The sequence below is a fragment of the Plecotus auritus genome, assembly GCF_963455305.1.
Source record: "Plecotus auritus genome assembly, chromosome: 2".
In the NCBI taxonomy this organism is placed as follows: Eukaryota; Metazoa; Chordata; class Mammalia; order Chiroptera; family Vespertilionidae; genus Plecotus; species Plecotus auritus.
The window spans coordinates 78,874,616-78,901,458 of NC_137771.1; the positions used below are offsets into that span (position 1 = coordinate 78,874,616).

At 38.0% G+C, this 26,843-nt stretch overlaps 1 protein-coding gene across 4 annotated transcripts in view; it reads right to left on the reverse strand.

Annotated features, from left to right (window-relative positions):
- The window catches only part of CDKAL1 (CDKAL1 threonylcarbamoyladenosine tRNA methylthiotransferase), a gene marked incomplete at its 5' end in the record, with an annotated part of 690,467 nt that overhangs the window by 267,679 nt on the left and 395,945 nt on the right, over positions 1 to 26,843 (reverse strand). For all 4 annotated transcript variants that reach the window (XM_080655025.1, XM_080655024.1, XM_080655023.1 and 1 more), the window contains one exon: positions 3,219 to 3,385. In XM_080655025.1, the coding sequence (XP_080511151.1) occupies positions 3,219 to 3,385 (167 nt within the window). The remainder of the gene's footprint in view (positions 1 to 3,218; positions 3,386 to 26,843) is intronic.

A 26,843-nucleotide genomic window follows, 5' to 3' on the forward strand; every position in this document is an offset into this window, starting at 1 on the left:
GTGTTACATAAGCTCATTATTATGTCTCTTCAATTCCAGGGAGTTTTTCATACATACTTGAGATATCTCTTTGTCAGCTATGCAGTCATTTAAAATGAATCCCATGTTATTACACACAGTGATATGTTAACAATAGGTTTTGTAGATGTTCCTGACACTTGACTACTTGCCTGCCTATTAGGGATTAAGAATTCTCCCTCCCTTCCATTTATTCACTACACATTCATTCAATACCTACTATATAATATGCCACATATAATATTAGATTCTTGATAAAACCTTAAAAGTACATCCTATAATATGCATGTAACTATAGTATGCATTTTCTGTTCCTATAAAGATGTAACAATGTGTGTTATCAACAGATCTATTTTTTCCACACTACTCTTAAAATGTGATAGAAACTGGTATTTTTCTTTAAATGATTACACCTTTAAACTGTTCAATAAAAAAAAAAAAGTAAGCTGGTAAAAGGGTTTAAAAAACATCTCAAGCGTCAGGTGAATGGGAAGGGAACAGAATGAAGCAGGAAAACAGCCCAGTGAAGTGCCCTATAATTAACGTCTGAGCATGAAGCATCTTCCAGAAACACCAATGTAATTCTCAAGGAAGCCTCCCTGTAAGGGCATTAAAGCACCAGTAGTTATTTCAAAAACGGGTTCCTTCTTCCCTACAGGTCAACATAATCACCACCTGTCACTCACTGGTGTTATTTTTTTGTTTTGTTTTCATCTTGTCTCCTTTTTTTTTTTCCTTATTGGTGAACTCTCTTCAGCGCTCTTTAGATAAGCCAGGTAATTTCTTTAGAGTGGTCTAAGCTTAGCAAGAGGAAAACGGGGAAATATAATGTATTGGTGGTGCAAGGCCAGGTTCATCAGGCTGGGCTCCCTTCCCTAACGCCCTTGCTCGATGGAAAGCCGGTGAAGCCTCTGGCAATTGGTGACCTGCCCCATCAGGTAGAATGTGCCTGTGAACATGGAAAACTCTGGGCTCTTCCACTCCGAGGAGGAGGACACCAAGGGAAGGTTTCCTCAAAGCTCTGACTTCCCAATGGTGTGGGTCTTTAATTTGTGGACAGCTTCACTTGTTTCATTTTCATTTGTCTCCTTTGGATAGCTTTCTCCCTAGGTGTGGCACACGGAACTGCTTATAAAGTACACAAGAATGGGTGGCTTTCTTTGGGACAAACTTTCACCCTTGAAGCTCATTTACTTTGCCATCTTCTGTTACCTCTTCTGGCCAGAATGTTAAGGCCTCACAATTTATTTTATGAAGAAGGCTCTTCTTTTGTTCTTTCGTTTATTCACTCATTTATTGATCCATTTCTGGGTGGGGTAGAACCAGAGATTGATATGACAAGGCCCTTAACCCAGGCAAATGACAACATAGGAGGAAAGGCCAACGTTATAAATATCTTGCAGCAAGAATTTAAAAAGGGTAACGTCACAGCAATCAGAGCTGATCATTCTAACCAGTCTATGAATTAAACATCTGGTGTTTTTCCAGGTAAAATGTAAGGCTGTAGTTATCATCTTCTGTTGATTTTTTAGACACTCTCCTGGAGCATTTATCCAGAGGTCAACAACTAGCACTACTTTAGGTGCTGAGCTATAAATATGCTATCGGTTTCTGCAATCTTGCAATTAATTAAAGTGCTGGATTTACTCCAAGAGGTATTTGGTTAGTCATCTCAGAGCCAATAAATGATGTTCCCCCTGTGTTTACTCCTTACCTGAACTTCTCTGACGAAGTACTATGGTTCCCTTGATCCTTGACAGAACTGTTTATTGACTATGTATTGGCAGGGCTTAATTCCCTTCCTTTCCACCACAGATCTAGCTCATGTCCTGGTTTTCATGAAGCATGTTTCATATCTACTGAAAACACAGCAAGACTGCAGTAGTCTCAGCATATTTGATTCTTACAGATAATCAACTTGCTTTTTCAAGTGTTGAATCAGAGAGTTAAGTAAAAATTGACATGCCTGTGACTAATTTGTAAATAGCAAATTATATTTGCCCTACATTGTCCAAAGTACCAAAGTTAACATATAAATTGCATACCTTTATTAAAAAATCTGGCTAGGAAAATGTAAACAGCAAAACTAAAATTGCTAAATTTCTTCATGACGATTTATAATTAACAATCAGATTGCTAGCAACTCTGTTTTCAGAATATCTAAAATCCGCTGTTGATATTAGAGAGGCTTTTCAGCAACAACCTTAACAAGTATAGGTCTCAAATCAAATCAACAGAAACAATCTTTGAATATTCATTTGCATTTATGCATTAAATTCAGCAACTACACTGGTTTTTAAATTGGGGGAATGTTATTTTTCTGCATAAACTAACTGCAAAGAACACAACTGATTAAAAATATGTGATTTGTGTTTATACTTTGCACATGATTTTCCAACAGCAATTATTAAATTTAGGCCTAAAATAATTATTTTATTCACTATATTAGTCATGGATCCTAGCATGTGCCTTTTCATTTAAATGACTACATCCTGTATATATTAATTGCTCATGTATTGTGGCATTTGTCATCAGGAACCACAGCTACTTGTGCACACGTCCAGTTTTCTAGTTTGACAGTAAGCTACTTGAAGGGAGGGATCCTGATCCATGAAGGTATAAAAATGAAACTAGGTATCTCACTTTATTACAACTCCCTTTTTCACAGTGATTATAAGAGAAACAAATGGAAGACTACCAACTCCATGTCTCTTTGATGCTACTCACCCCTAACTATCTCCTGACAAAGGCATGAAATTCCCAACACCCTCAGACTTACAGTACAGTATCCGTACTGACGGGGCTAACAGGCGTAACATAGGCAAAGTGAGGTTTCCTGTTAGCTGCAAAATTAATGCAATGTATTAGCAGCCCTAAACTAGACAAGGGTTCTAAATGGAGGAATTGAAGAAAATTTATGCAATGGAAAACTGAAGGGCTGCAAAAAAGAAACAAAGACCTGTGACAAGTGCAGGAAAAGCCAGGCAACAATAATTAACGGGGAAGAAGCAAAACAAGATGTGCAGACTGACAAAGAAGGGGACTTGAAATTCTCAATTCATCCTTGGTAACATGGGACCACACACACACAAAATGTGAAAGTGGTTTTAAATGAAGCTCATGTGATAATGCCGAGGCTGCCACGCTGTCTGGGTTGGTTTTTGTCGGTGTCGGCATGGAAATGGGGTGCTTTTCCTTACCTCCAGATGCTCTAAAATATAGGGCGGATTTGTCATGCCCAGCCTCAGCATTGCTCCCTCAGGAATCACTTCAACCAGCTTCCACAGCAGTGTGGGGAGATCAGTGCCAATATCTCTGCCATAAGCCCCCGTGTCTTCACTGGTCAACCATATCTCGCAAACACCCTCTGTGAATCAAAGGAGATAATGAACAAATCTGTTGCAGAGCTGTTTCCTTCATCATACAGCTGCTCACTCTTTTTAATGCACTATTTCTCAGCATTATTATGCAGGCAGTCTGGGTATTCAGTTGCAGAAAAAAAAAAAAGCAGCTTATCCCATGGTAGCACTGGGTTATTAAGTTCATTTTATGAACACCAGAGAGTTACAACAATGCTGTAAATTATCAGTGCGTCCTATGGAGTGATTAACATTCACAGCCAATCATTTCAACCCTGTTTCCTCCAAAGCACTTTGATCAAGACTAAGGCTGCAGTCCCATCACAGAGAAAACCTACTTTATTGAACAACAGAAGCCCCAGAACTGAACAGTCGCTCTACAGAATAGGTACTATCAGCAGTTAACTCACTAATCAGCCTGTCACCAACCCAAGGAAAAATGTCAAGTGTGGTTAAGGTTTAGCTCACAAATTATTAATTATGAGGCATCCATTTCTCCTGTAGTAACTATTCTAATTTGACTTCTTTAGTCAATTAAGAACAGAATGCAGGGCTTTGTTCAACAAAGTTGGTTGCTGTATAAGTATTTGTGTTGGGAAACCTGCTTACTGACAGTTTGCATCCTATTTCCCATCCATCAGACCCCAGGAAAATGTCTACATGTTTTGTTGCTGTAAACAATCCTGACTTCAAATAATACAGTCTACAATAACTTCCTTCTAAAAATCGAAAGGAAATACTTTTGGATAACCTAGTATTAATTAAAATGAATAAAACAGAGTTAGCAAGAGTTACCCAGGTTTGCATGGTACACAGAATGTTTCTGAATGCACATTCAATTAAAGGATTAGCCTTTTGAAAAGGCCAAATGATTCACAAGTCTCAACAAACAATAAAATGGGCCTGTGAAATGTGTTCACGCTAAAGTGATTTGTTGCTGCTGAAGAACCTCAACACATACACAAGGCACACAAAGAAAGACCACAGCCTCAACCAGAAGTATACGTTTCTGGAAAGAATCTTAAAACTATAATTTTAAATCATCTTTAGTTGATGGAACAGAAGAGTTTTAAAAATACATTAAATATTCCTAGCCAAGAGAGACAACAAATAAAACACATGGCTTTTATGTGAATATAAACTGAAAACTAACAGAATATGGGAGCAAAAAGCAAAGAACTTCCCTCTCCTTAATGTGTTCCACAGAGGAAGAAACATACATGAAGTTAATATCTCCAATCACTATTCTTTCCTTTAGAATAAGAGATGTAGTTATTAATCAAAAAACTAGCCAACCCACGCAAAACATGTTCCCTTTTCCCTACTTGTCTTTTTGAGACATGCACATCCTCACCCACACCTAAACAACACAGGAAATACAAGGATAGAAATAGGATTTTCGTTTCCTGAAATTAAAGAAACAACTATCACAGAAAACAGGATATAACAACAGAAACAAAAAAGCTCCATTTAAAAAGTTGGAGATGTTTTTAGTATTTGAAAAGCAGTTGTGTTATGAATATATGGGTTTTCTTAAATTAAATACACAGTTCCAAAAGTAATATACCTTTGTTTAGTTTTACTCATATAATAAAGAAAATGTATCCTCAGAAGAAACAGTCTAACGTGTATACAGGTTCCCTATGTAGTCTTATAATTTTATAAATATTCTTTTCCCATGGAGTAAATACTGTTGTATTTAAAAAAAAATGGATTGCAATTAGTTGCATCATCTTTATTTTAATATTACATATGCCATCAGACACTGGACTCATACAACCTTTTTTCTTTTAAATCTTATCACAAAATCCACTCCAGGAAAAGAGATGGCTAAGTAACAACATAAACAGATTTTAAAACACTCTGAAAGAGGTTATGAAAACAGGACATTATCCATGATTTTCCAGTTACTGGCATTTGAGCAATACAATATGAATATTTTAAAATGAACAGAATAATTTTAATTTATAATTTTTCCATCCAAATGGTTCCATGTTATGCCTTATGTAGAGAGAGCAAGTTCCTGGAACAGTGCCTTGCTGTTGCTAGATGAATATAGAAGGGGAAAAATCACTATGAATAGGAATGGAAATAACATCCAAGCAGAAATAGCAGCCAGCTCTCAAGCTGCATAGGTGGGGACCAATAGCCCCCTGGTGGGCTGAAACTTCAAATTAAATCACATAAAGAGGAAGCAGCTGTAACACTAAATCAGCAACAACAGGAATAATGGTCTTGATGTCTCCAAGATCAAGGCTGCTAAAGTGCTCTATATAATAGCAACCTGGCTTAAAACACAATGAAATGGGAGAACGTGTGCAAAATGTGAAACTTAGGGAGAATTGTGCCTGGCCAATTCAATCCAAAAATTTGTCAAAGATGATTTTGCTCTTAATCAATGTGAGAGAGTACAGATTTTGTAAGGTTATATTTCAAGCATGAATGCTAATGAGAGCTGATCCCTCAAATACTTAGGATAGAGAGAGTCATTTCACACTAAAGGTGAGGCTAAATATGGAACCCCATCTGACATCCTTTTCCCTGGGAAGTCTTGTGATTACTCACAGGGCAAGCAGTTCCTGTCAGGTCAGCTTGCATATGAATTCACCAGGGAAACCGAAGGCTGGAGTCTGTAATCACTAATGGATATGGGGACACATGCATGCTTCTATCTGCACACTTAATTGGCTATACTGTGGACAGAAGTGCTTGCCTAAACAGCTTCATTCCTTAAGGACTTCAGTTATGAGCTCTATTCCTTTGCACATTCATTTCTTTATTCATCCATCAGACATTTATTAGGCCGTTACCTACTATGTGCCCTGCAGCAATTCCAGCTCATGACAGATATGGATTCATCATTAAACTTCTGTGATCTAAGATTGGCTGTTATCCAGGAGCTGGCAAGGGGACAGTGACAGACATCCTGGGGACTTCACATACATCACTAATGGAGGTGGTGGAGGGGAGTGGGTATTGAAGAACACAGCCTTAGAAACCAAAATGAAGGGTGAGCTGGAAGTGGATATGACGTCAGTCCCAATGAGATAGGCCCCGTCTGCAATATAATGTGGACTTTGATTAATACATGTCAGAAAAACAAACACATGGAAATGAAAAAGAGAAGCAAGCAGGAAGAACTGAGATAAGAGAAGTGAATGCTCAGTAAAACCTCCCATGTCTGTAAAAATAAATATATGCAAAAAAAAGAAAGTAATGGCTGAAAAAAATGGGAGACAAAAATTAGCTTTTAAAGCATCCAAGGGGAAATTTTACTTTTTCCTAAAATTGTTCATCTGCCTGAGTTTTGTTCATTTTTCTTAAATTGTTCAGTCTCTGACTTCTAAGGAACCTTAGGTTCATCTGATCCTTTATCCTTTTGTTGTGTTAATTTTGGTAAAAGAAAAGCAAATACTATGAAGAAATGAAATGCATCTTGCAAGGTAAAAAACAACAACACAAAAAGCCTTTAAAAAGCTTACTTATTAGGATCAGTTATCATTTTACCCACGAATTTACTGATCAGCCTAGAGTTGAAACACATTGCTATTTCCCCCTAAACAGAGAGCAACCTCAACAGCTGGATTCTGATCTTTGTTCCATAGTAATTTGAAATGACAGAGGATGGAAAAGTAGGAGACATAAAATATAATTTTCTCAACAAAATAGTCTCACAACAAAGAAAAATCCTTTTTGAAAAATCAAACTTTGCCAAAACTCAATTTCAAAAGATCATGATTCACTATAATTTTCCTGTGTATGAGCTTTATTGCAATAAATTAAAATACTGGTAAAGATTGATTTCATCTGGTCCAAGGAATGATATTTCTCTAGTAGCTCTTGCTCTATCATGGGGGAAAATTTCCACCATAATATGTTGCTGCAAATGTTTCATCATGAGTAGAGTCTAAAAATAAAGACTACAAAAATATGAAAACTGTAAACTATAATTAATGGGATCAATCATTAAAGAACACTAGATGGCAAGAAAATTACATCAAATAAACATAATAAAGAAAAACACCCCCAAATCTGCTAAACCTTTCTTCCTTAGAAGATGTGTTGCCCCCCTTCTCCTGTCTTCTGCTCTGCCCACCCCCCTGCCCTCCCCTTCCTCCTCTCAATCCCACCTATTATCCCTTCTCCACCACCCCAGTCCAACCTTCATGCTCCATTTTCTTCAAAGGCCAATAGGAATATAAGTTAAACATACATTATGTTATATTTATGCATGTGCATTAAATTTTCAGATCTTAATTCCTGATGCTTTTTTTAAAGGGTCACAGTGCATATTAACTAGATTTTTATAGGCTCATTCTTCTTAAAAATAATCTTAGAAAATTCAGAAATAAATATGACCCTCTGTTTAAACACTTCAAAGGTCATGAAAATTTATTCAATGGAGATGTTTCTAAGTAATAATATCTATTTATAGGCATCTTCTAGTTATTTAGCTTATTTATTTAATAGCAAATTAGACAATGGTCCCTTCTAATCCTATTACTAGACATCAAGAGTTTTATGTTTTCCTGTCAGATAAAAAAGGATTTAAATAACAATTTTATTAAAGATTGCCTCTTAAGAGGACCAACTAGGGATATCTTATAATTATATAACAATGATATATCACTGATGAAAATCCAATTAATAGGCCACCATATTAGATAATTATTCATTACCTAATTCTTCAATTATATCATGTTTATACTATTTTTACAAACTTAAAAGAATTATTAGTGACCCGAATTACTTTTTACTCTAATGTTTTCTTTTGAATAATGTTGAATTTAGAGAAAGTTTCAAGAGTCCAACATGAATAACCATCACTCCTTCACTCAGACTCATGTATAGCATTTTGTCACATTTGTGAGCACTCAATCTCTCCACACCCACAAGCACATGGTATTTTGTATGTTCTTCCCACCTGAACCCTTTGAGAATTAGTTGCAGACATGATAGCACTTTAAATCTAAATAAATCAGTGCATATATCTTCTAAGATTAAGAACATTCTCACCCATAATCACAACATAATTACTGTTCTTGACTATCTTTGAACAACACTTTCACTGTAGTCAGATTGACTCAATTTTGTTTCCTTGTGCAATTCACTTAGGCAATGAGGAAATAACCCTGTTAGGCAATGAGAAAATGAATTTTCTTTGGACAATATGGAAATGCAGCTTGAATGTTGCAAGGTGTGTTGCATGGTCTCCTTTAACTTCTGCACAGATTAATGTAGAAGTTGCCCTACAGGAGTAGCTGGAGAGCACAGCAAATGAATACAAGTCGCTTTATTTAGAAGTAAGACTTCCCAATTACAGATAAATTCAGAAAGAGCAATCACTCATAAAATAATTAAACTTTAAAATTATCCTTTTTATTGCTTTAATAACAAGAGTTAACAAGGAGACAGAATTTCCAGAGCATCTGACATCTGTGATTATAGTGATACAAAGAAACAAACTTGTTGGCATAATTGATAATGTTGTAACTAAACAAAAACAACCTGTTTAAATTATTTCTTTTGAAAGGTCATAATTAGGAAGAATATTGTTTATTTCCATGCTTCTACAAGAATTTGGAAATAATGGAAAACAAAACAAACACCACAAAAGGAAGACACACTTTCTAGAAACAAGGCGTGTGATTCTCCAGTGTCCAAAATCTGCAATAAGCCTCAATGAGGCAGATTATCCTGAATACCACAGTGTGTTTGTTCCATACATGGGAGAAATACAGACAACAGTGTCTATGAATGGGCCCTCTGATGTTTCAGCAGGATGCGGGAAGAGATGATATTTTGTCTTAAAAAAAAAAAAAATCACAACAAACTCAACTTCTAACAGACCCAGCATTACAGATACAAAAGGAGGTAGGAAGAAGAAAAAGAAAATAGCTGGAAACCTGCAACGCAGAGCTTTTTCCTCAGTAAAGATAAATATTGCTGATCATGGTAATTATAGTAATTTATCTAGATTCCAAGAGTAACTTAGAGAGTTATAGAATATTTTAGAGGGAAAAGGAAACTAAAGAAGCAAAAGATTTTGCATTCTTTGAGCCATTGAACTTAACTACGGAATGAAGAGCAAATAGAACTTAAATATTAAAAGAACACATTACTTTAATTAATGACTAACACTTTATGATCCTAAACATCTTTCTCAGAAGTGAACTCCACCAAATCTACAGTCAAATATGACCTGAAAATCTTAGTTCCAATTAGGGAAATTTGACTTAGAACATAAAACTTGTACATTATCATTGCAAGTATTTAAACAGCAAATACAGTTTTTAATTTTTACATTATATTCTCATGTTCAGTTGGAAGGTGTATCATAGATATAGTTTAGTTGTCCTTATACAAAGAAAACATCATTCATTCATTCATTCATTCATTCATCCATTCTTCTTCTAACAAGTATTTGTTATTATTTTGTGCCAGATACGTTCTAGGTCTTAGAGACAAGGTCTTGGCTCTCGTGAAATTTATTCAAGTGAGAGAGACAATGAACTAAGATTAATAATATAGAGCAAGTAAAAATAAGTGCTAATAAAAGTTTTTAAAGCAGGATAAAAGGAATGAGATAAAGTGGTTGGGAAAGGACATTGCTATTTTTGACACAGAATAATCGAGGAAGACTCACAATGACACGACACCTGAATGAACCAAGGTAGTAAGCCACATAGATCAGTATGAGAAGGAAGAGTGCTGGAAGCAGAGGGAATATAAGTACAAAGACGCAGCATGAGCATGATTATAGTTCCCACGAAACCACAAAGAGGTCAGTGTGGTTGGGATGAGGTGAGCGAGGGGTGAAAAAGAATTATAAGATGGGAGCCAGTGGTGACAAGAGTTGTTGCAAGAGGGCAGAGCTAGGAAAACAAAAATTACATGTTGACAACCTATTCACTGTCATATGTGATGCATATGCAATATGTATATTATATTTACTAGTGAAAGCTCTCAATAACTCCATGTTTTAAGATACTCTCATGCTTAAGCTCATGAATTTTAATAGTTTTAGAATCCTCAAAGCACTAGAAGGAACAGAAAAAGAAATAACAGAGCATGAAATTGTCCAGTCTTTCTAAAAGAAATTCATTTCTTTCACTCTTTTTTGAAGGGGGAATATATTACAATTGACTGAAATGAGTGAAACAAGACTAATAAATTTAAATAGAAACAAGCAAAAGAAATCTGAGACCATTAAACATTTATGCTTTCTAGTTGGTAGCACCTATAGGGAACTGAAGTGGTACCAGTCTTTTATATCTCCTCCTTTTTCTTCTTCCTTCTTTCCACCCAACGGAACCTAAGTACTACTGTTGGGCCCCAACTTCTCACTTAACATCAATTAAGTTGACATCCAAAAAACTAACATTTGCAACAAACTCAAAGAGTCTTCGAAGAGGTTGAAACATTGCTATAACTTCTGAAGGAAGGACTAATAGGAATAAGTAAAATAGAATCCTCTTGTGAGGCAGGTAGAAGAAAGAAAAAGTCATTAAAGTTCATTAAAGAAAAAAGTAGCTCACTCTCAAAGATCTACTATGCACACACCAACTAACTATAATAATAGGATAATTCCGATCAGTTTTACTCTTTTTAACTACTATAATTGGCAACTGACCCTAAAGTAGGTTAGTTAAAATAGTCTTATAAGAATAACCTGTGCACTTTAAAAGTTTGGAAGTATTATGAAGATGGTAGTTGTGCCTTGACAAAAATTAGAATAATCAGAATAGAAAGTTCTGATACATACCTGAGATATCAAGAATTTAATAATCAGCTACTTCTTCAATTTAAAATTTCTATGAACAAAGCACTGAAACACCTGCAGGTGGTATTAATAAAAGGTGATTTTAATATTGATTATAATAGAATAACATATACCAATAACCAACTCTATAACTTGATTACCCAGCTATGGTAATCAAAATTATATGTACCAACAGGTTCATTTCTGAGAAGGAATGTGTAATATCCAGTAAAAATTATGGACTCCAGCCATGTTAATGACAACACAAAATTTTAATTAAAAGGAAATATTGTGAGGACTTCCATTTATGCATACAAAGGATTAACTGTTACAGAATTGCCTTACTGCTATAAACAACTAGAAAATTTGATTAAATATATATGAAGCCATCAGACAGGAATAACGGGCAGTTCAGGGTGTGATTTTTTAGAGAAGCAAACAAGGTGAGTCCTATGATTGCCCATCTTACTACCTGGAGGGATTTTCTAAGGCCACATTGCAGAAGAGAGGAACCAAAAAGAGCCTGATGATCTTGCTAAGTTGAGGAGACAGAGATTGCAGTACAAAAAGCTATAATTTACAGGGTTAAATATTTAAGAAGCAAAAGTTGCACAGAGATGAGCAGAGGGTTCCTCCCATTTTTAGTTGAGTACTATCTGGGCATGCATAAGAGGAAACTAAACCCCATGGCTGGGGAAAGAATCACAGGAAAGCAGTGGACCAAACATTTCCTAAAAGTCATACAAGACCAAGAGTTTGTGTTCCCGCAAGACAAGAGAAATACATAGAGTACATGAGTCATTAGACAGAGTCCTTAGGAGTGTATATGCCTTAGTGGTGGAGGAAAATTCATGTTAAACTAGAAGCTGCTCTGAACCTATACTAACAGACCTTATAAAAAAGCCTCAAAAGATCAAACTAATTTCAAATAACTCTATAACAGAACAAAGTCTAAAACTCTTATTTAAAGGAATGTAACACAATCCAATGTTCAACAAGATGAAATTCAAAATGCCTGGTATCCAAACAAAAATTCACAGGCATTCAGACAAGAAAGAAAATATTGACTATGGTTATGATTGGGAGAAAACTCAATCAGTCAGAACAGAGTCATAAGTGACAGAAATGATGAAATTAGCAGAAAAGGATATCAAAAGAGATATTGTAAATGTGGCCCATGTGTTCAGAAAATATGAAGGTGATGAGAAAAGAAATAGATGTTTGAAAAAAGACACCATTCAGGAGATGAAGTTAAAGACCCAGTAATAGAAATTATCCGAAATGAAGCAAAGAAAGAAAGAACACTGAGAATAAGAATGAACAGAGAAGAACAATATCAAGCAACCAACATATGCATTAGATTCCCTGAAATAATGATTGAATTTTCCAAATTTGATAAAAACTATAACCCATAAATTCAAGAAACTCAATCAAACTCAGTAGAATAAACAAAAATAAAACCACACCCAAACACATTATAAACAAACCTGGGGGAGGGGTGTCCCTCAGCCCAGCCTGCACCCTGTCCAATCTGGGCCCCCTCAAACGATGTCCGATTGCCCGTTTAGGCCCGATCCAAGTAGGATCGGGCCTAAACGGGCAGTCAGACATCCCTCTCACAATCCAGGACTGTTGGCTCCCAACTGCTTACTTGCTTACCTTCCTGATTGCACCTAACCGCTTCTGCCTGTCAGCCTGATCACCCCCTAACCACTCCCCTAACAGCCTGATTGATGCCTAACTGCTCCCCTGCCAACCTTTTTGTCCCTAACTGCCCTCCCCTGCAGGCCTGGTCACCCCTAACTGCCCTCCCCTGAAGGCCTGGTCTCCCCTAACTGCCCTCCCCTGCAGGCCTGGGTCCCCCACAACTGCTCTCCCCTGCAAGCCTGGGTCACCCCCAACTTCCCTCCTCTGCCGGCCTGGTCACCCCTAACTGCCCTCCCCTGCAGGCTTGATCACCCCCAACTGTCCTCCCTTGCAGGCCTGGTCCCTCCCAACTGCCCTCCCCTGCTGGCCACCTTGTTGCAGCCATCTGGTGTCCACATGGAGGCAGCCATCTTTGACCACATGGGGGCAGCCATCTTGTATGTTGGAGTGATGGTCAATCTGCATATTACTCTTTTATTAGATAGGATAGAGGCCTGGTGCATGGGTGGGGGCCAGCTGGTTTGCCCTGAAGGGTGTCCTGGATCAGGGTGGGGGTTCCCTTGGGGTGTGGGGCGGCCTGGGCGAGGGGCCTGTGGTGGTTTGCAGGCTGGCCACGCCCCCCGGCGACTGAAGTGGAGGCCCTGGTATCTGGGGTTTATTTATCTTCTATAATTGAAACTTTGTAGCCTTGAGTGGAGCCAAGCCTCCTGCTCACTCCGTGGCCTCAGCCATTTTTGTTGGGATTTATTTATCTTCTATAATTGAAACTTTGTAGTGGAGGCCAAGGCAGGCCACAGCTGTGGGAGCTTGGCTTCCTCCATCTCCAGGGGCAACTCAAGCCTCCTGCTCTCTCTAGCTCCATGGCTGTCGCCATTTTTGTTGGGACTTATTTATCTTCTATAATTGAAACTTTGTAGCCTTGAGTGGAGGCCTGGGCCGGCCAGGGTGGCAGGGAAGCTTGGCTTCCTCCATTGCCAGGGAAACCAAAGCCTTCTGCTTGCTGAAACTCCATGGCTGCAGCCATCTTGGTTGGGTTATTTTGCATACTTGCTCCTGATTGGCTGGTGTGTGTGGCTTGTGGGTGTAGTGGAGGTATGATCAATTTGCATATTACTCTTTTATTAGATAGGATGGCTTTTTTAAAAAAAAAAGTAATAAAGAGAAAATTTTAAAAGCAATTAGGGTGGAGAAGATGTTGTACACAGGCACAAAGATAAGAATAACAGAAACTTCTTGTAAGAAACTATGCAAACCAGAATGGAATGGAGAGACATCCTGAAAACACTGAAAAACTGTCCTAGAATTTTGTATTCCATGAAAATAGGAAAATAGCTACTCAATTTGAGGGAAAAATAAAAAAGTGAGACAAATAAAACAGAGAATTTCTTACTAAGAGACCACTACTCTAAGTAATAAGAAAGAAAAGTCTTTAAATACAAGAAAATGTATTCTAGATGGGGTTGGGGGTGGAGAGAAAGCACTAGATGATACATAAAGGGAAGAGCAAGACCAGAAATGTTAAATGTGTGGGTATATATAAAAGCTATTTTTTTTCTCACTTCTTATCTCTTTAAACTATAATTGACTATTTTAGGCAAAAATCAACAACAATAACAATATTGTTGGGGGGTCTATAATTTATGCAAAAAAATGACAATAGCATAAAGAAGATGAGCAAGGAGGAAATGAAAGTATACAACTATAAGATTGTGAAGGTAGATTGTAATAAGTTAAGCATGTATATTTAAACCCCAGAGCAATTATGAATGCATGAATGAATGAATCAATCAATCAATAAAACAGAGAGGTATAGCTAACAAGGCAACAGTGAAGACAAAATGGAATCACAATACTCAATCTGGAAAAAGGCAGAAAAAGAGGAGAGAAAGAGCACTGAAATGCTGGGAATTATAATGAATCATTAACTCTAGAGGAGACAGGAAGTGGAATAGAGCATAGAGGCTTCAACATTATCTTTAATTCTTTTTTATTTAAAAAGTCTGAATTAAATGTGATAAAATATTAGGGCTTAATACAGTTGGTGAATTTTTAAAATGATGCTGGTTTCTATAGATTTTTATATCTTGAAAATATACTTTAAAATTTGAATGACAAGTAATAATTCCTGTAAATAAATAAATATTGGTAAAGTCTCTCTTTTTTCTTTTTGAAAGAAGCTAAATCAACCAATGAAGTCTGTGTGTTTTAAAATAAGTGGTTCTCACCCTGCCGGTGTGGCTCAGTGGTTGAGCATCGACCTATGGACCAGGAGGTCACGATTTGATTCCTGGGCAGGGCACATGCCTGGGTGGTAGGCTCGATTCCCAGCAGGGGCCGTGCAGGGGGTAGCCAACCAATAATTCTCTCTCATCATTGATATTTCTGTCTCTCTCTCCTCTCTCTTTCTCTTTCTCTCTGAAATCAATAAAGAAATATATTTAAAATAAGTGGTTCTACAAGAATAATTAAGTGCAATGACCTTTATTAAATTTTGTTATGTGAGGCTAATCTAGAGAGCTAATATTAGGTATTTCAAAGTAGAATGCTAACTCTCCTCTGGCCTGAACGGAAAACAATGACATTTTAAAATAACTGTGGTACATCTACACAATGGAATACTACGCTGCGGTAAGAAAGAAGGACTTCTTACCATTTGCAACAGCATGGATGGAACTGGAGAGCATTATGCTAAGCGAAATAAGCCAGTCAGAGAAAGATAAACATCACATGATCTCACTCATTTGTGGAATATAATGAACAACATAAACTGATGAACAAAAACAGATCCAGAGACAGAGAAGCATCGATCAGACTGTCAAACCTCGGAGGGAAGGTAGGGGAGGGTGGGGGTAAGGGGGAGAGATCAACCAAAGGACTTGTATGCTGCATATAAGCCTAACCAATGGACATAGACGCCAGGGGGGTGAGGGCATGAGTGGGGGGGTGGGGAGGGCAATGGGGGGGATAAGGACACATATGTAATACCGTAATCAGTAAAGAGAAAAAAAAAAAGAAAATAAATAAATAAATAAATAAAACAAAAAATAAAATTAAAATAACTCATAGAGGGAAAATTATAATTTCTTACCATCAATAATTCAACTTTTCAAAGAAAGAGAAAACAGAGTTGGTTGTGACACTGAGGAAAACAATAAACCAATAGCTCTGTTGCCTTGCCTTTTCCATTGCCTCCATTATTCCAACTCAGGGCTCTCAATTAGTAACCAGATACGATATAAGACTTTAATAATTCCACACCTGAGAGTGAATTAAGGCTATTTTTCTCTCTCTTCATGTCTATCAGCAGGCCACTCACTATAGTTCACTAAAATTAGATTACACTAGATCTTTTTTGTTTTTAGTAATACAACTAACATAATTCATTTCAGGGTAATGAATCAAGTAGTACTTGAATAACAAATACAAACATAATTTTAAGAATCAAAATTGTCTAGCCAGAAAATGCCAAAATACTTTATTACTTCATTTTACAAACATAGACTTGAAGATCAGAAAGGTTAAGCGACTTGTCCAAAGTTATACAATAACTAATAGCAGAGCAAGGATAACAATTAATCTCTTCCAAATAGGGAACTCCAACAAAACTCTTTGATGTCAATTCAATGGCCCAAAAAGAACACCCATAATACTGTGGCTATCCTTATGGCAAAAAGAGAACTATCAACCAAAACCTCAAAAGATAGAATTCTTTCGTAGCATTAGAAAGAAAACCAAAACAATGCACAAATAACTTGTGAGTTGCATAAAGAATATAAACCTTCATTATCCAATATGATAGCCACCAGCACAATGTGGCTACTGAGCACTTAAAATATGATTAGACCCAATTGAGATGTTCTATAAAGGACACAGATTTTAAAGACTGAGTATGAAAGAAGAAAGTAAATATCAAGATTTTTATATTGAATGTAAGTTGAAATGATTATATTTAAATATCTTAGAAAATAAACTGAACCTGTATCTTTTTACTTTACTTAATGTGGCTACTAGAAAGTTTTAAATTACACACATGGTCCACGTATTTTTATTGGATAGCACTGTAATATAGACTATAGAACTGTCTGAGATGAAGAACTGAAAGAATTAGCACAAACTTTAGTTCATTCATAAATTGTACTTTCTCCTAAATAATTAATCAAGAGAAACTGAAAATTCTTTAAATAATATGATTGACAAATGTAAGATACTATACCTTATACACTTTATGCTTTAACATCAGACAAGCCCAACTGAGAAAGGACCTATAAAACGGCTGGCCGGTCCACTTCAAAAATATCCCAGTTACGTACACAAAGGAAGACAGAGGTCCTGTCGCGGATTGGAGGCGAAGAGACTGAGGAGACATGATAACTAACTGTAATATGGGATCCTGGATTGCCTCCTGGACCAGAGAAAGGATATTATGGAAGAATGGATGAAATCTATAGGGTCTGTAGGTTACATAATAGTCTTATATCAATGTTAATTTTTCTGACATTGATCATTTTACTAGGGTCATATGATATATTAACATTTGAAAAAGTTGGATAAAGGGTAAATGTGAACTCTTTGTATTATTTTTGCAACATTTTTGTAAGTCTGGACTTATTTCAAAATGTAAGTTAAAAAGGAAGACCAAGGCAGGGCACTGGTTACCAGGACAAGAGACTGCGCTGCATATATGAAACCTTTGCTTCCTCTGAAGTTTAAGTAGGGCAGGCCCAGTCTTTTGTCTAATGCAAATCAATAACACTGAGTAGAGCTTCCTGATTTAAAGTAGCGAATGTCAGGGTGCTTCTAAAAATTATCAACTTATTTCAAAAATCCGCCAACTGAATGCATGCTTCTGTAAATAAACTTCAAACACTACATAAACAAAAATGCTAAATACATATTTGCAATTAGAAAGTGAAAGACTACCTTTTGAAACATGTCACAGTGCTGCTGTTATAATCACCAAGCAATATTTGTTAAGTAGTCACCACCAACTCCTACATGAAGTTTCCCAAGACACATATACAAAACTGATAACAGAGCTATGAAAGAGAAAAAAAGAAACTAAATGTACAGAAAAGGTTTCAGTTAACTATTTACAAAATAGGCAAATATAACCCTAAGGCAGTGGTCGGCAAACCGCAGCTTGCGAGCCACATACGGCTCTTTGGCCCCTTGAGTGTGGCTCTTCCACAAAATACCAAGGCCTGGGCGAGTCTATTTTGAAGAAGTGGCGTTAAAAGAAGTTTAAGTTTAAAAAAATTGGCTCTCAAAAGAAATTTCAATCGTACTGTTGATATTTGGCTCTGTTGACTAATGAGTTTGCCAACCACTGGTCTAAGGAGTAGGCCAGGGAGATGTGAAAACACATCATCAGCAGGCTGTGGGCAAGAATATGTTTTTGAGGCATTAAGCTTGAATATAATAAAGACACAGTACATTACATCTATACTTACTATGCATATATGCACTAATATGAAGGTGAAACAATAGGATGAGGTGTAGTGGTGTAAAGGAATCGGCATAACATTTATATCTGAAAAAGAGAAGCCATTCGCTGGCAGGGAACTCAGTCTTCTCCAGAATAGGGCCAGGAAGCAGGTCCAGAGTGCGGCGAGAGAAGTCCAATTCTGCACAACACACAGGGCAGGGCAGCTTTCACAGTTCGAACAAAAACAGCGGGATGAATGAGGGGGGAATTATCTGGCTGCCTAATCAATATATTACAAATTAGCCTTAAAAAACCATGCCTTTCATCGGTTAACACTTAGAAGACCAAAGTTAAGAAATATTCATGATAAACTATATCTTTTTAAAAGTCATTACCAATAAGCAATGATGCTATATACTTAAACTTAAAAAAAGTATGTATGAAGCAGATTAAAGGTGTGTTTTTTTTTTAATCCAATGGCTTTATAGTATGCCTTGAAGGTCAGAAGACAGTCTCTCTATCCAACTAAGGATATGAGAAAGGCAAATTCACAAATGAAGATAATCTGCAGAATATGATCTCGATTCACTTTTAGTCAACATGTTACTCATAGTAATTCCACAAATATTATTGAAGTGAATCCATGTGTCTTATTCTGGGAATAAGACATCCCAGAAACACACTGTCTAGTGTTGTGTAGCAGCAGAAGCAACTTGCATTTAAAAAACAAAACAAGCAGCAGCGTAGTATTCCATTGTGTAGAAGTACCACAGTTTTCTAATCCACTCATCTGCTGATGGGCACTTAGGCTGTTTCCAAATCTTAGCTATGGTGAATCGTGCTGCTATGAACATGGGGGTGCATATATCCTTTCTGACTGGTGTTTCTAGTTTCTTGGGATATATTCCTAGAAGTAGGATCACTGGGTCAAATGGGAGTTCCACTTTTAGTTTTCTGAGGAAACTCCATACTGTTCTCCACAGTGTCTGCACCAGTCTACATTCCCACCAGCAGTGCACATACCATTTGCAACAACATGGTTGGAACTGGAGAGCATTATGCTAAGCGAAATAAGCCAGTCAGAGAAAGATAAATATCACATGATCTCACTCATTTGTGGAATATAATGAACAACATAAACTGATGAACAAAAACAGATCCAGAGACAGAGAAGCATTGATCAGACTTTCAAACCTCAGAGGGAAGGTAGGGGAGGGTGGGGGTATGGGGGAGAGATCCACCAAAAGACTTGTATGCATGCATATAAGCCTAACCAATGGACACAGACACCAGGGGGGTGAGGGCATGAGTGTGGGGGGGGGGGGAGGGCAATGGGGGGATAAGGACACATATATAACACCTTAATAAATAAAAAAAGGATTCCATTAAAAAAAACAACAACAAGCAAACAAACAAAAACCATGCTTAGAATGGGTGTCTACATTCAAAATTCTACTCTCTCCAAGAGATGAAACATCTCTAGCCCTGACTCTAGAAATGCTGGGTGAGACCTGCCACTGTGTGTCAAGTAGTCACAGCCATGCCTAGAACCACAATGCTCTCCCATGCTGAGACTCTGCAACTCTGAAAGCTATGTATTTATTTTACTCGTGTCACTGGGACTAGCCTGTTTTTAATTCACTTACTGATCCTTGGTTTTTTCAGACTACTGCACCAGTACTGCAGTCCATATAATGCTTTGAACATCACTAGCATTCAGTAAATAACAACCAGCTTTACTATTAAAAATAAATTTAAAAACAAGCATTGAATGTAGACTATGGAAATCTCTATTGACCATAGAACTGCTGTCAGTGACACTAAAAGCTATTTACATAAAAGGCCCTCAAATTACACAATATGCAAATTATCTTTATGCAAGAAATGCACCAAATATTCTAAGATTCAGAGTGCTTAAAAAATTCACCCAACTGGGATGATTTCAGATTAAAGAAAATAAGGACTGTGTAATTATATACACTTACCTTGACAAATAGAAAGCAATCTGTGATTAGAACATAGCAATTAGTTACAAAATGCTTCACATGGATTTAATTACCCATCAGTCTACATGTAGCTTAATTACTTTTATCTCATTGCATCAGTAAAAGATTTCTGCCTGAGGCAACTGCCAGTCATATATTTATAAGGCTTCTAGACTTTACAGTGAATACATTATAACATGCAGGCAAATGTGCTAAAGTTACAGATGCAGAGGCATTCTTCATTTTGAGTCTCTGGTTTTATCCATAAATATCTCATTGCTTTCTTAGAGTCCACTATCTTCTAGCTTTCACAGTGATGGTGCACCTATTTGGCTAAATAACATTGTTGACACAAACATCACCTCTGTTTATCCTAATCTTGTAAGAGCTAGACAGAAAGACCTTTAAAACCAAAACAATTATTTTATTGCCCTGGGGCAAAGGGTACTATATTCTCATGGGTAAGGTAAACACTTAAATTCAGAAAGGAGATGAGCCCTTTTCAGACAGCTGTAAGTTCAGAAAGATGGTGGCTTCACTGGATGGATGTTTAGTGATTCAGAGTGGGAATTTTTCTCTCCTTAGGAAGACAACTCCATAGTTTTAAAATTCAGCCAACCAAGGTTTGATTCCTTTGGGGAAGTTATTTAATTGACCTGAGAATAAATAATAACCATCTTAATTTAACATAATTTCTAAATTCAATAAAACAAAAAATATAGCTATTGGAGGGTGGCTCATAGCAAATCCTATATAACAAAAGGCTAATATGCAAATTGACCGAACGGTGGAACTGGCGGTCGCTATGACACGCACTGACCATCAGGGGTCAGATGCTCAATGCAGGAGCTGCCCCCTGGTGGTCAGTGCACTCCCACAGGGGAAGCACCGCTCAGCCAGAAGCCAGGCTCACGGCTGGTGAGCGCAGCGGCAGTGGAGGAAGCCATGGCAGCACTAAGGATGTCTGACTGATGGCATCCCCCAAGGGCTCCCAGACTGCGAGAGGGCACAGGCCCCCCCCATCCCCCCAAGTGCAGAATTTCATGCACCAGGCCTCTAGTCCTATATAATAAAAAGGTAATATGCAAATTGACCCTAACAGCAGAAAGACTGGGTATGACTGGTCGCTGTGACGTGCACCGACCACCAGGGGGCAGACACTTAACACAGGAGCTGCCCCCTGGTGGTCAGTGTGCTTCCACAGGGGGAGCGCCGCTCAGCCAGAAGCCCGCTCATGGCTGGCCAGCGCAGCGGCGGTGGCAGTAGCCTCTCCCGCCTTTGTGACAGTGCTAAGGATGTCCAACTAACAGCTTAGGCCTGCTCCCTTAGTCAGACATCCCCCCATGCTGCTAAAGGGATGTATGACTGCCAGCTTAGGCCTGAACCCCCCCGGCAGCGGGCCTAAGCTGTCAGTCGGACAACTCCCGAGGGGTCCCAGACTGTGAGAGGGCACAAGCTGGGTTGAGGGATCCCCCCCTAGTATAAAATAAAAGTTAATAGAATTTGCTGAGTTCCACCAGAAGGGACCTGTGAGGATTACATGATTTCATCAGAAAAAGGGGTTCTTTGGATGGAGCTCAATAGAAAATACTCTCCCTCCATTTTTCTTTAGAGAAACACTTTTGGTGTTGATTGGGAAATTATAAGAAGTGAGAGTTTTGGCATTAGGGAAATCTGACTTCATCCTACTTAAACCATTTTTAAAAACCCTTCTGTAAGATAGGCAGGTCTCTAAGCCAGATGGCGTTGTGTCAACTGAGCTTACAGAGATCTATGGAGGGTTCCTTTAGGGCTCATAAGTCATCAGGAGTCTCTCTGGAATTTTTTTACCCAAACCAGAGTTGCTTTTGTTTCTGTTCAAATGTAAACAAAAATGATAAGAAAAAGACTCTCAAGTAGTACTGTGCTTAAGAATCACCTAGAAAGCATTTAAAAAGTCAGGTGAGAGGCAGGGTGGGCAAGATTCTAATAAAGGATTCTGCGGTGATATCCAAGACTGTGTAACCTGGTGATATGACAACCACACTAAGAGAAACACTAGGTGAGGGCTCACAAGAATGTATGGCAACAAGTTAAACATATTTTACTATTAGAATCCAAAAAAAAAACAACAGAATATATTTTTACACCTTAAAAATTTGTTAAATTCCTCCTTGAATTTAGTTAACACTCACACTATGATTTTGAGCTCCCCAATTACTGATCCCCAAAAGGAATAAAGGTTCCACATTCTTAAAAATAGTTTGCAAATGGCTCATGTATAACAAGGACACAAGGAACCAAAGTCACACCTGATCATCTCAAAGGTCCAGCTTTTGAGGTGAACCCAGCTGATCTGCAGAATGATGAATTTGCATTTAGAAAGCTCAAGCTAATTACTGAGGATGTTCAGGGCAAAAACTGCCTGACTAATTTCCATGTCATGGATCTTACTGTGACAAAATGTGTTCCATGATCAAAAAATGGCAGACCATGCCCTGGCCAGTGTAGCTCAGATGGCTGGAGCATCGTCCTGTGCACCGAAGGGTCATGGGTTTGATTCCTGGTCAGGGTACATACCCAGGTTGTAGGTTCAATCACCAGTAAGGCACATATGGGAGGCAACAGATGGATGTTTCCTACATCAACGTTTCTCTCTCTCCTTTCCTCTCTCTTCCAAATTAATGAAAACATATAATCAGATGACGATTTTTTAAAAAGGCACACCGTGATTGAAGCTCATGTTAATAAAGTCATGACTACTGATGGTTTATTTGCTTTGTCTATTCTGTGTTGATTTTACTAAAAAATACAAAAATACGATTCAGAAGATTTCTTAGAATCAGTGTTAACAGGTCCGCCAAATGTATAAGATGATAGAAATCATGATTGAGAGGTGCAAACCAATTGATTCCAGCTAGCAGCGGGAAGACATAGGAAGGCTGGCCAATCTATTTATCCAATCCATGTTTTTGTTAAAAAAGGTCAAAATCCTGAGGAAGCCCAAGTCTGAACTGGGAAAACTCATGAAACTTCAAGGTGAAGGTAGCAGTTCTGGAAAAGCTACTAGGGATGAAGCAGGAGCCAAAGGTGAATGAACTGATGGATATGAGCCCCCAGCCCAAGAATCTGTTTAAAATTCAGACACAATGGTGACAAACAAACAAACCTATTTGCGATTATGTTTTATTCATGTAGATGCCTCCGCTCTTCACACAAAGACTATATAGCACATAATAAATATTCAATTAATATTTGCTAAAGGAAGGAAAGGGATGGGGCAGGAAGGAGGGAAATGCTTCAAATGTTTAACCTAGGCAAAGCCAAATTTTCAAAAAATATTTTTCAACTATTCTTGTGGGTAGGAAATCATTTTCAGAAAGTTTTCTAAATATAATCAGATGCCACAGAAACAGATACCACCACACATTTCAGAAAGAACGTATTTGCTCTTTCATCTCTTTGTGTAGCTTATCCCAGTAGTTCACACCCAGCAACAGAACAGCTCTGTCTGCAGAGGGCCAGCTGCTAGACCAGGATTGGCCTCTCGCTGGCCAGTGACAATGAGCACAGTAATGGCTCTTAGGCCTTGTCTGTAAAATGGCCATAGTGACACTGAATGGTTTCAATCAATGACAGGAAATTTTCCACTGAAAAAAACAACAACATCCGACCTGATACCTGGCACACGGGCAATTACCACACACAGTTATTTCTCTACATTGAAGCAGCTCCAAAGATAAACTGCAACTAGAAAAATATTAAATATACATCAATAAATGTACCCCCTCTATGAACAGAATGGTAGCTCATGTCAGAGAAAGCTTCAGTTTGGTTAGAATTCTCACTCCACCATTCATTAGCTAGGTCGCCTTGGTGGAGCTACCTACATCTCTGAGCTTAGGTTTTCTCAGCTGTAAAATGAAAACAATCATTCCATACCTCAGAGGGCTGATGGCATAAGAGAATCCATACAAAGCAGTTCCCACTCTGCCTGGCATATAGTAAACAACAAACGCTAGCAACTGTTACTATTGTGCGAGACACCAAAGTAACAATGAGGAGATATGGATCCATCCCAGATCTCAACATGGGTGGGGGTTTTTTTGTTTTTATTTTTTGTTTTTGCTAGAGCAGGAGCGGTTGCTTTTGGAAATTGGAAATAACAGTATGTGTAGTAAAGACATTAGAGTTACTCTGGAATTTCCATTTGGAGAAGAAAACTATTTCTGTGATAGTGAAGTTACAATAAAAAGGATAATTGTGGCATAGCCTGTTCAGACCTATATGCAGAAATTGCCCCGTTTGCAAATGGGAACTACCCAAGCACAGAAATAAGAGCTTGATGCAGGGCTTTAAAAACAATAAAGTTAATTAAAAGAAAAAAAAATACTTTTTATAGAGTTCAAAAACAAGTTAATTTTTTCTCAAATTCACGTTTATAGTGTTAACAGTCAAGGAGTTAAAAAGTAATGAAATAAATGCTTAAAACCACTTCAACTGACTTCTATTATAAGAAGCTTTCTGAGTCTGCTTTTTAACTCATTAAGTGTTTTTCAAGTTAGGTTTGTTGTCTCAATGCAGCTTTTCATGGTGATTTTGTCAAGAAAGAAGTCCAGAAGTCACTTACACTTTTGATTTGGAAAATCTAAATCATCTTGATGAAATTTTTTTTTCTTATAAACCAACATTACGAAGATGAATTAAAATTAAAGAATAATAAAAAATATAGTTTAAGTATTAAAACAAGTACTAAAATCAATAAACCAGGAGCTAACACCCTTTAAAAGAACCAATGTGCCAAATCCCTGAGCCTTTTTCCTTTATATTCTTAGGGGTCGAAGGAGGAGACATTGACGTGAATTGGCTTTTGGATGATGTGCAGAACGGGGCCATCAGAAGCCCATCTGCCAGTGGCGAGACACACCTGCCATTGACCTCGGACGTGGACGGGGCAGATCTTCAGGTGTGGTGTCAGCCAACAAAAATTAAACATAAAAAATCAGCCCAGGTACCGCTTCCTACACACACACACACACACACACACACACACACACACACACACACACACACTTTTGATAATTATGAATGGAAAAGGAAAGGCCACACATAAAGCAAAAATCACTGCTACGAACATCAAAATACAGAAAGATTATTAAAGGTTAAACAGGAAATATCCAAGCTGTCATTCCTCCCTGAGTGCCTTCCCTTTACAAGCATCTCCATCTCACTGCCTTCTTGCCTCCCTTTTTCTCTCTACTACTGCTCTTGCATGGGGACCATTTCTGCTCTTCTGGGTTCTCCCTTCCATTTTCTCCTCCACTGTGCTGCATTAGAGACTGCTTTCATTGCCACAGTGGCTAGCCTTTAGTGCCAGGAGAGTGGGTTAGTACCTTTATATGCCCCCTCCCCTGAGAAGACCTAAAGTACCCCCAAAGAAAACACAGCGAATGAGTGGCTGCATACATTAAAGCCATCTGTTGTCACCATCTGCCCAGGAAAGTCATCCCACTAAGCCTGGCCCTTAAAGTGATGATCCTCTCTATGTCTACTGGGAACCCTCCATATTGTCTGGAACTGTCAGGGTTTATTCTAACAAATGTTAGGAGAAGGAGAGGCTACATCTCCACTGTATCATGCTAAAACTAGGCAGGGGGAGGAGGCATTACTTTCACTTGCAAGATGGAATGAATATCGACTGGCCTCTATAAATAACTTCTTCAAGTGAAAATGGAACTCAAAACAATATCCCTGAGATATTATGAATCCAGGACTCTAGCTACATGTATTTTGGGTTGAATATATTTTTGCATGGAAAAGATTCATAATTTTTTCAACTCCGGATTCTGAACTTCCAACTTCTAAAAAATAATGGAAACCTCAGGGACGGTCTATAGTAGATGAAAAGATTTTAATTGTAGCACTTCCAATGTTGTCTCACTCTAAATAAGTCACTTGATTTTGCTGAATCGTAGTTTCTTTATCTGGAAAACAGGAGATTAGACCAGATTATTACACTCAACTTTTGGGGTTAGAGATCCCCTTTGACACTGATGGAAGTCATGGATCCCTTTCCAAAGATAAGGCACATGCAACATTTTACTTGATGTATCAGGGGATTGATAGATTCTTAGATATACATCTGTGGAGAAATTCCTGAACTTTATGCTAAAATGTGATGCTCACTCAGTATACACAACAAACCATTTTCTTAAATAAAGATACATAATTTTTACTACTAGAAAATCAATTTATTCATGTAGAGGGCCACCTGGGAAGGCACATGGGCATTTCTTTAAATTGTTGTCAGCTGAGCCCAAGGCGACTGGCAGAGCAGCATCTCGGTTACACCCTCCCCAAGAAGGCGGGGGGGGGGGGGGGGGGGGTTTATCAGTACTGACTTTTTACCTTTGTCCAGGTGTCGGCCTAGCGGACTTTGATATGTAAATCCAGGCAAGCACCAGGAATGCTTGGGCCTACTCAAGAATGCAAATAAGCTCCTTTGATCCTAAGTTTTGGTGTTACTTCCTGGTATTTGGGGGTATAAAATAAATGCTCTGCTTGGGCTCGGGGTCCCTGCCTCTCCATCAGAGACGATGATGTCCCACCTGGCTCCCAGCTTTGTTTCTATCTTTCTATCTGGACTCTTTCTTTCTTTTATTTCTTAA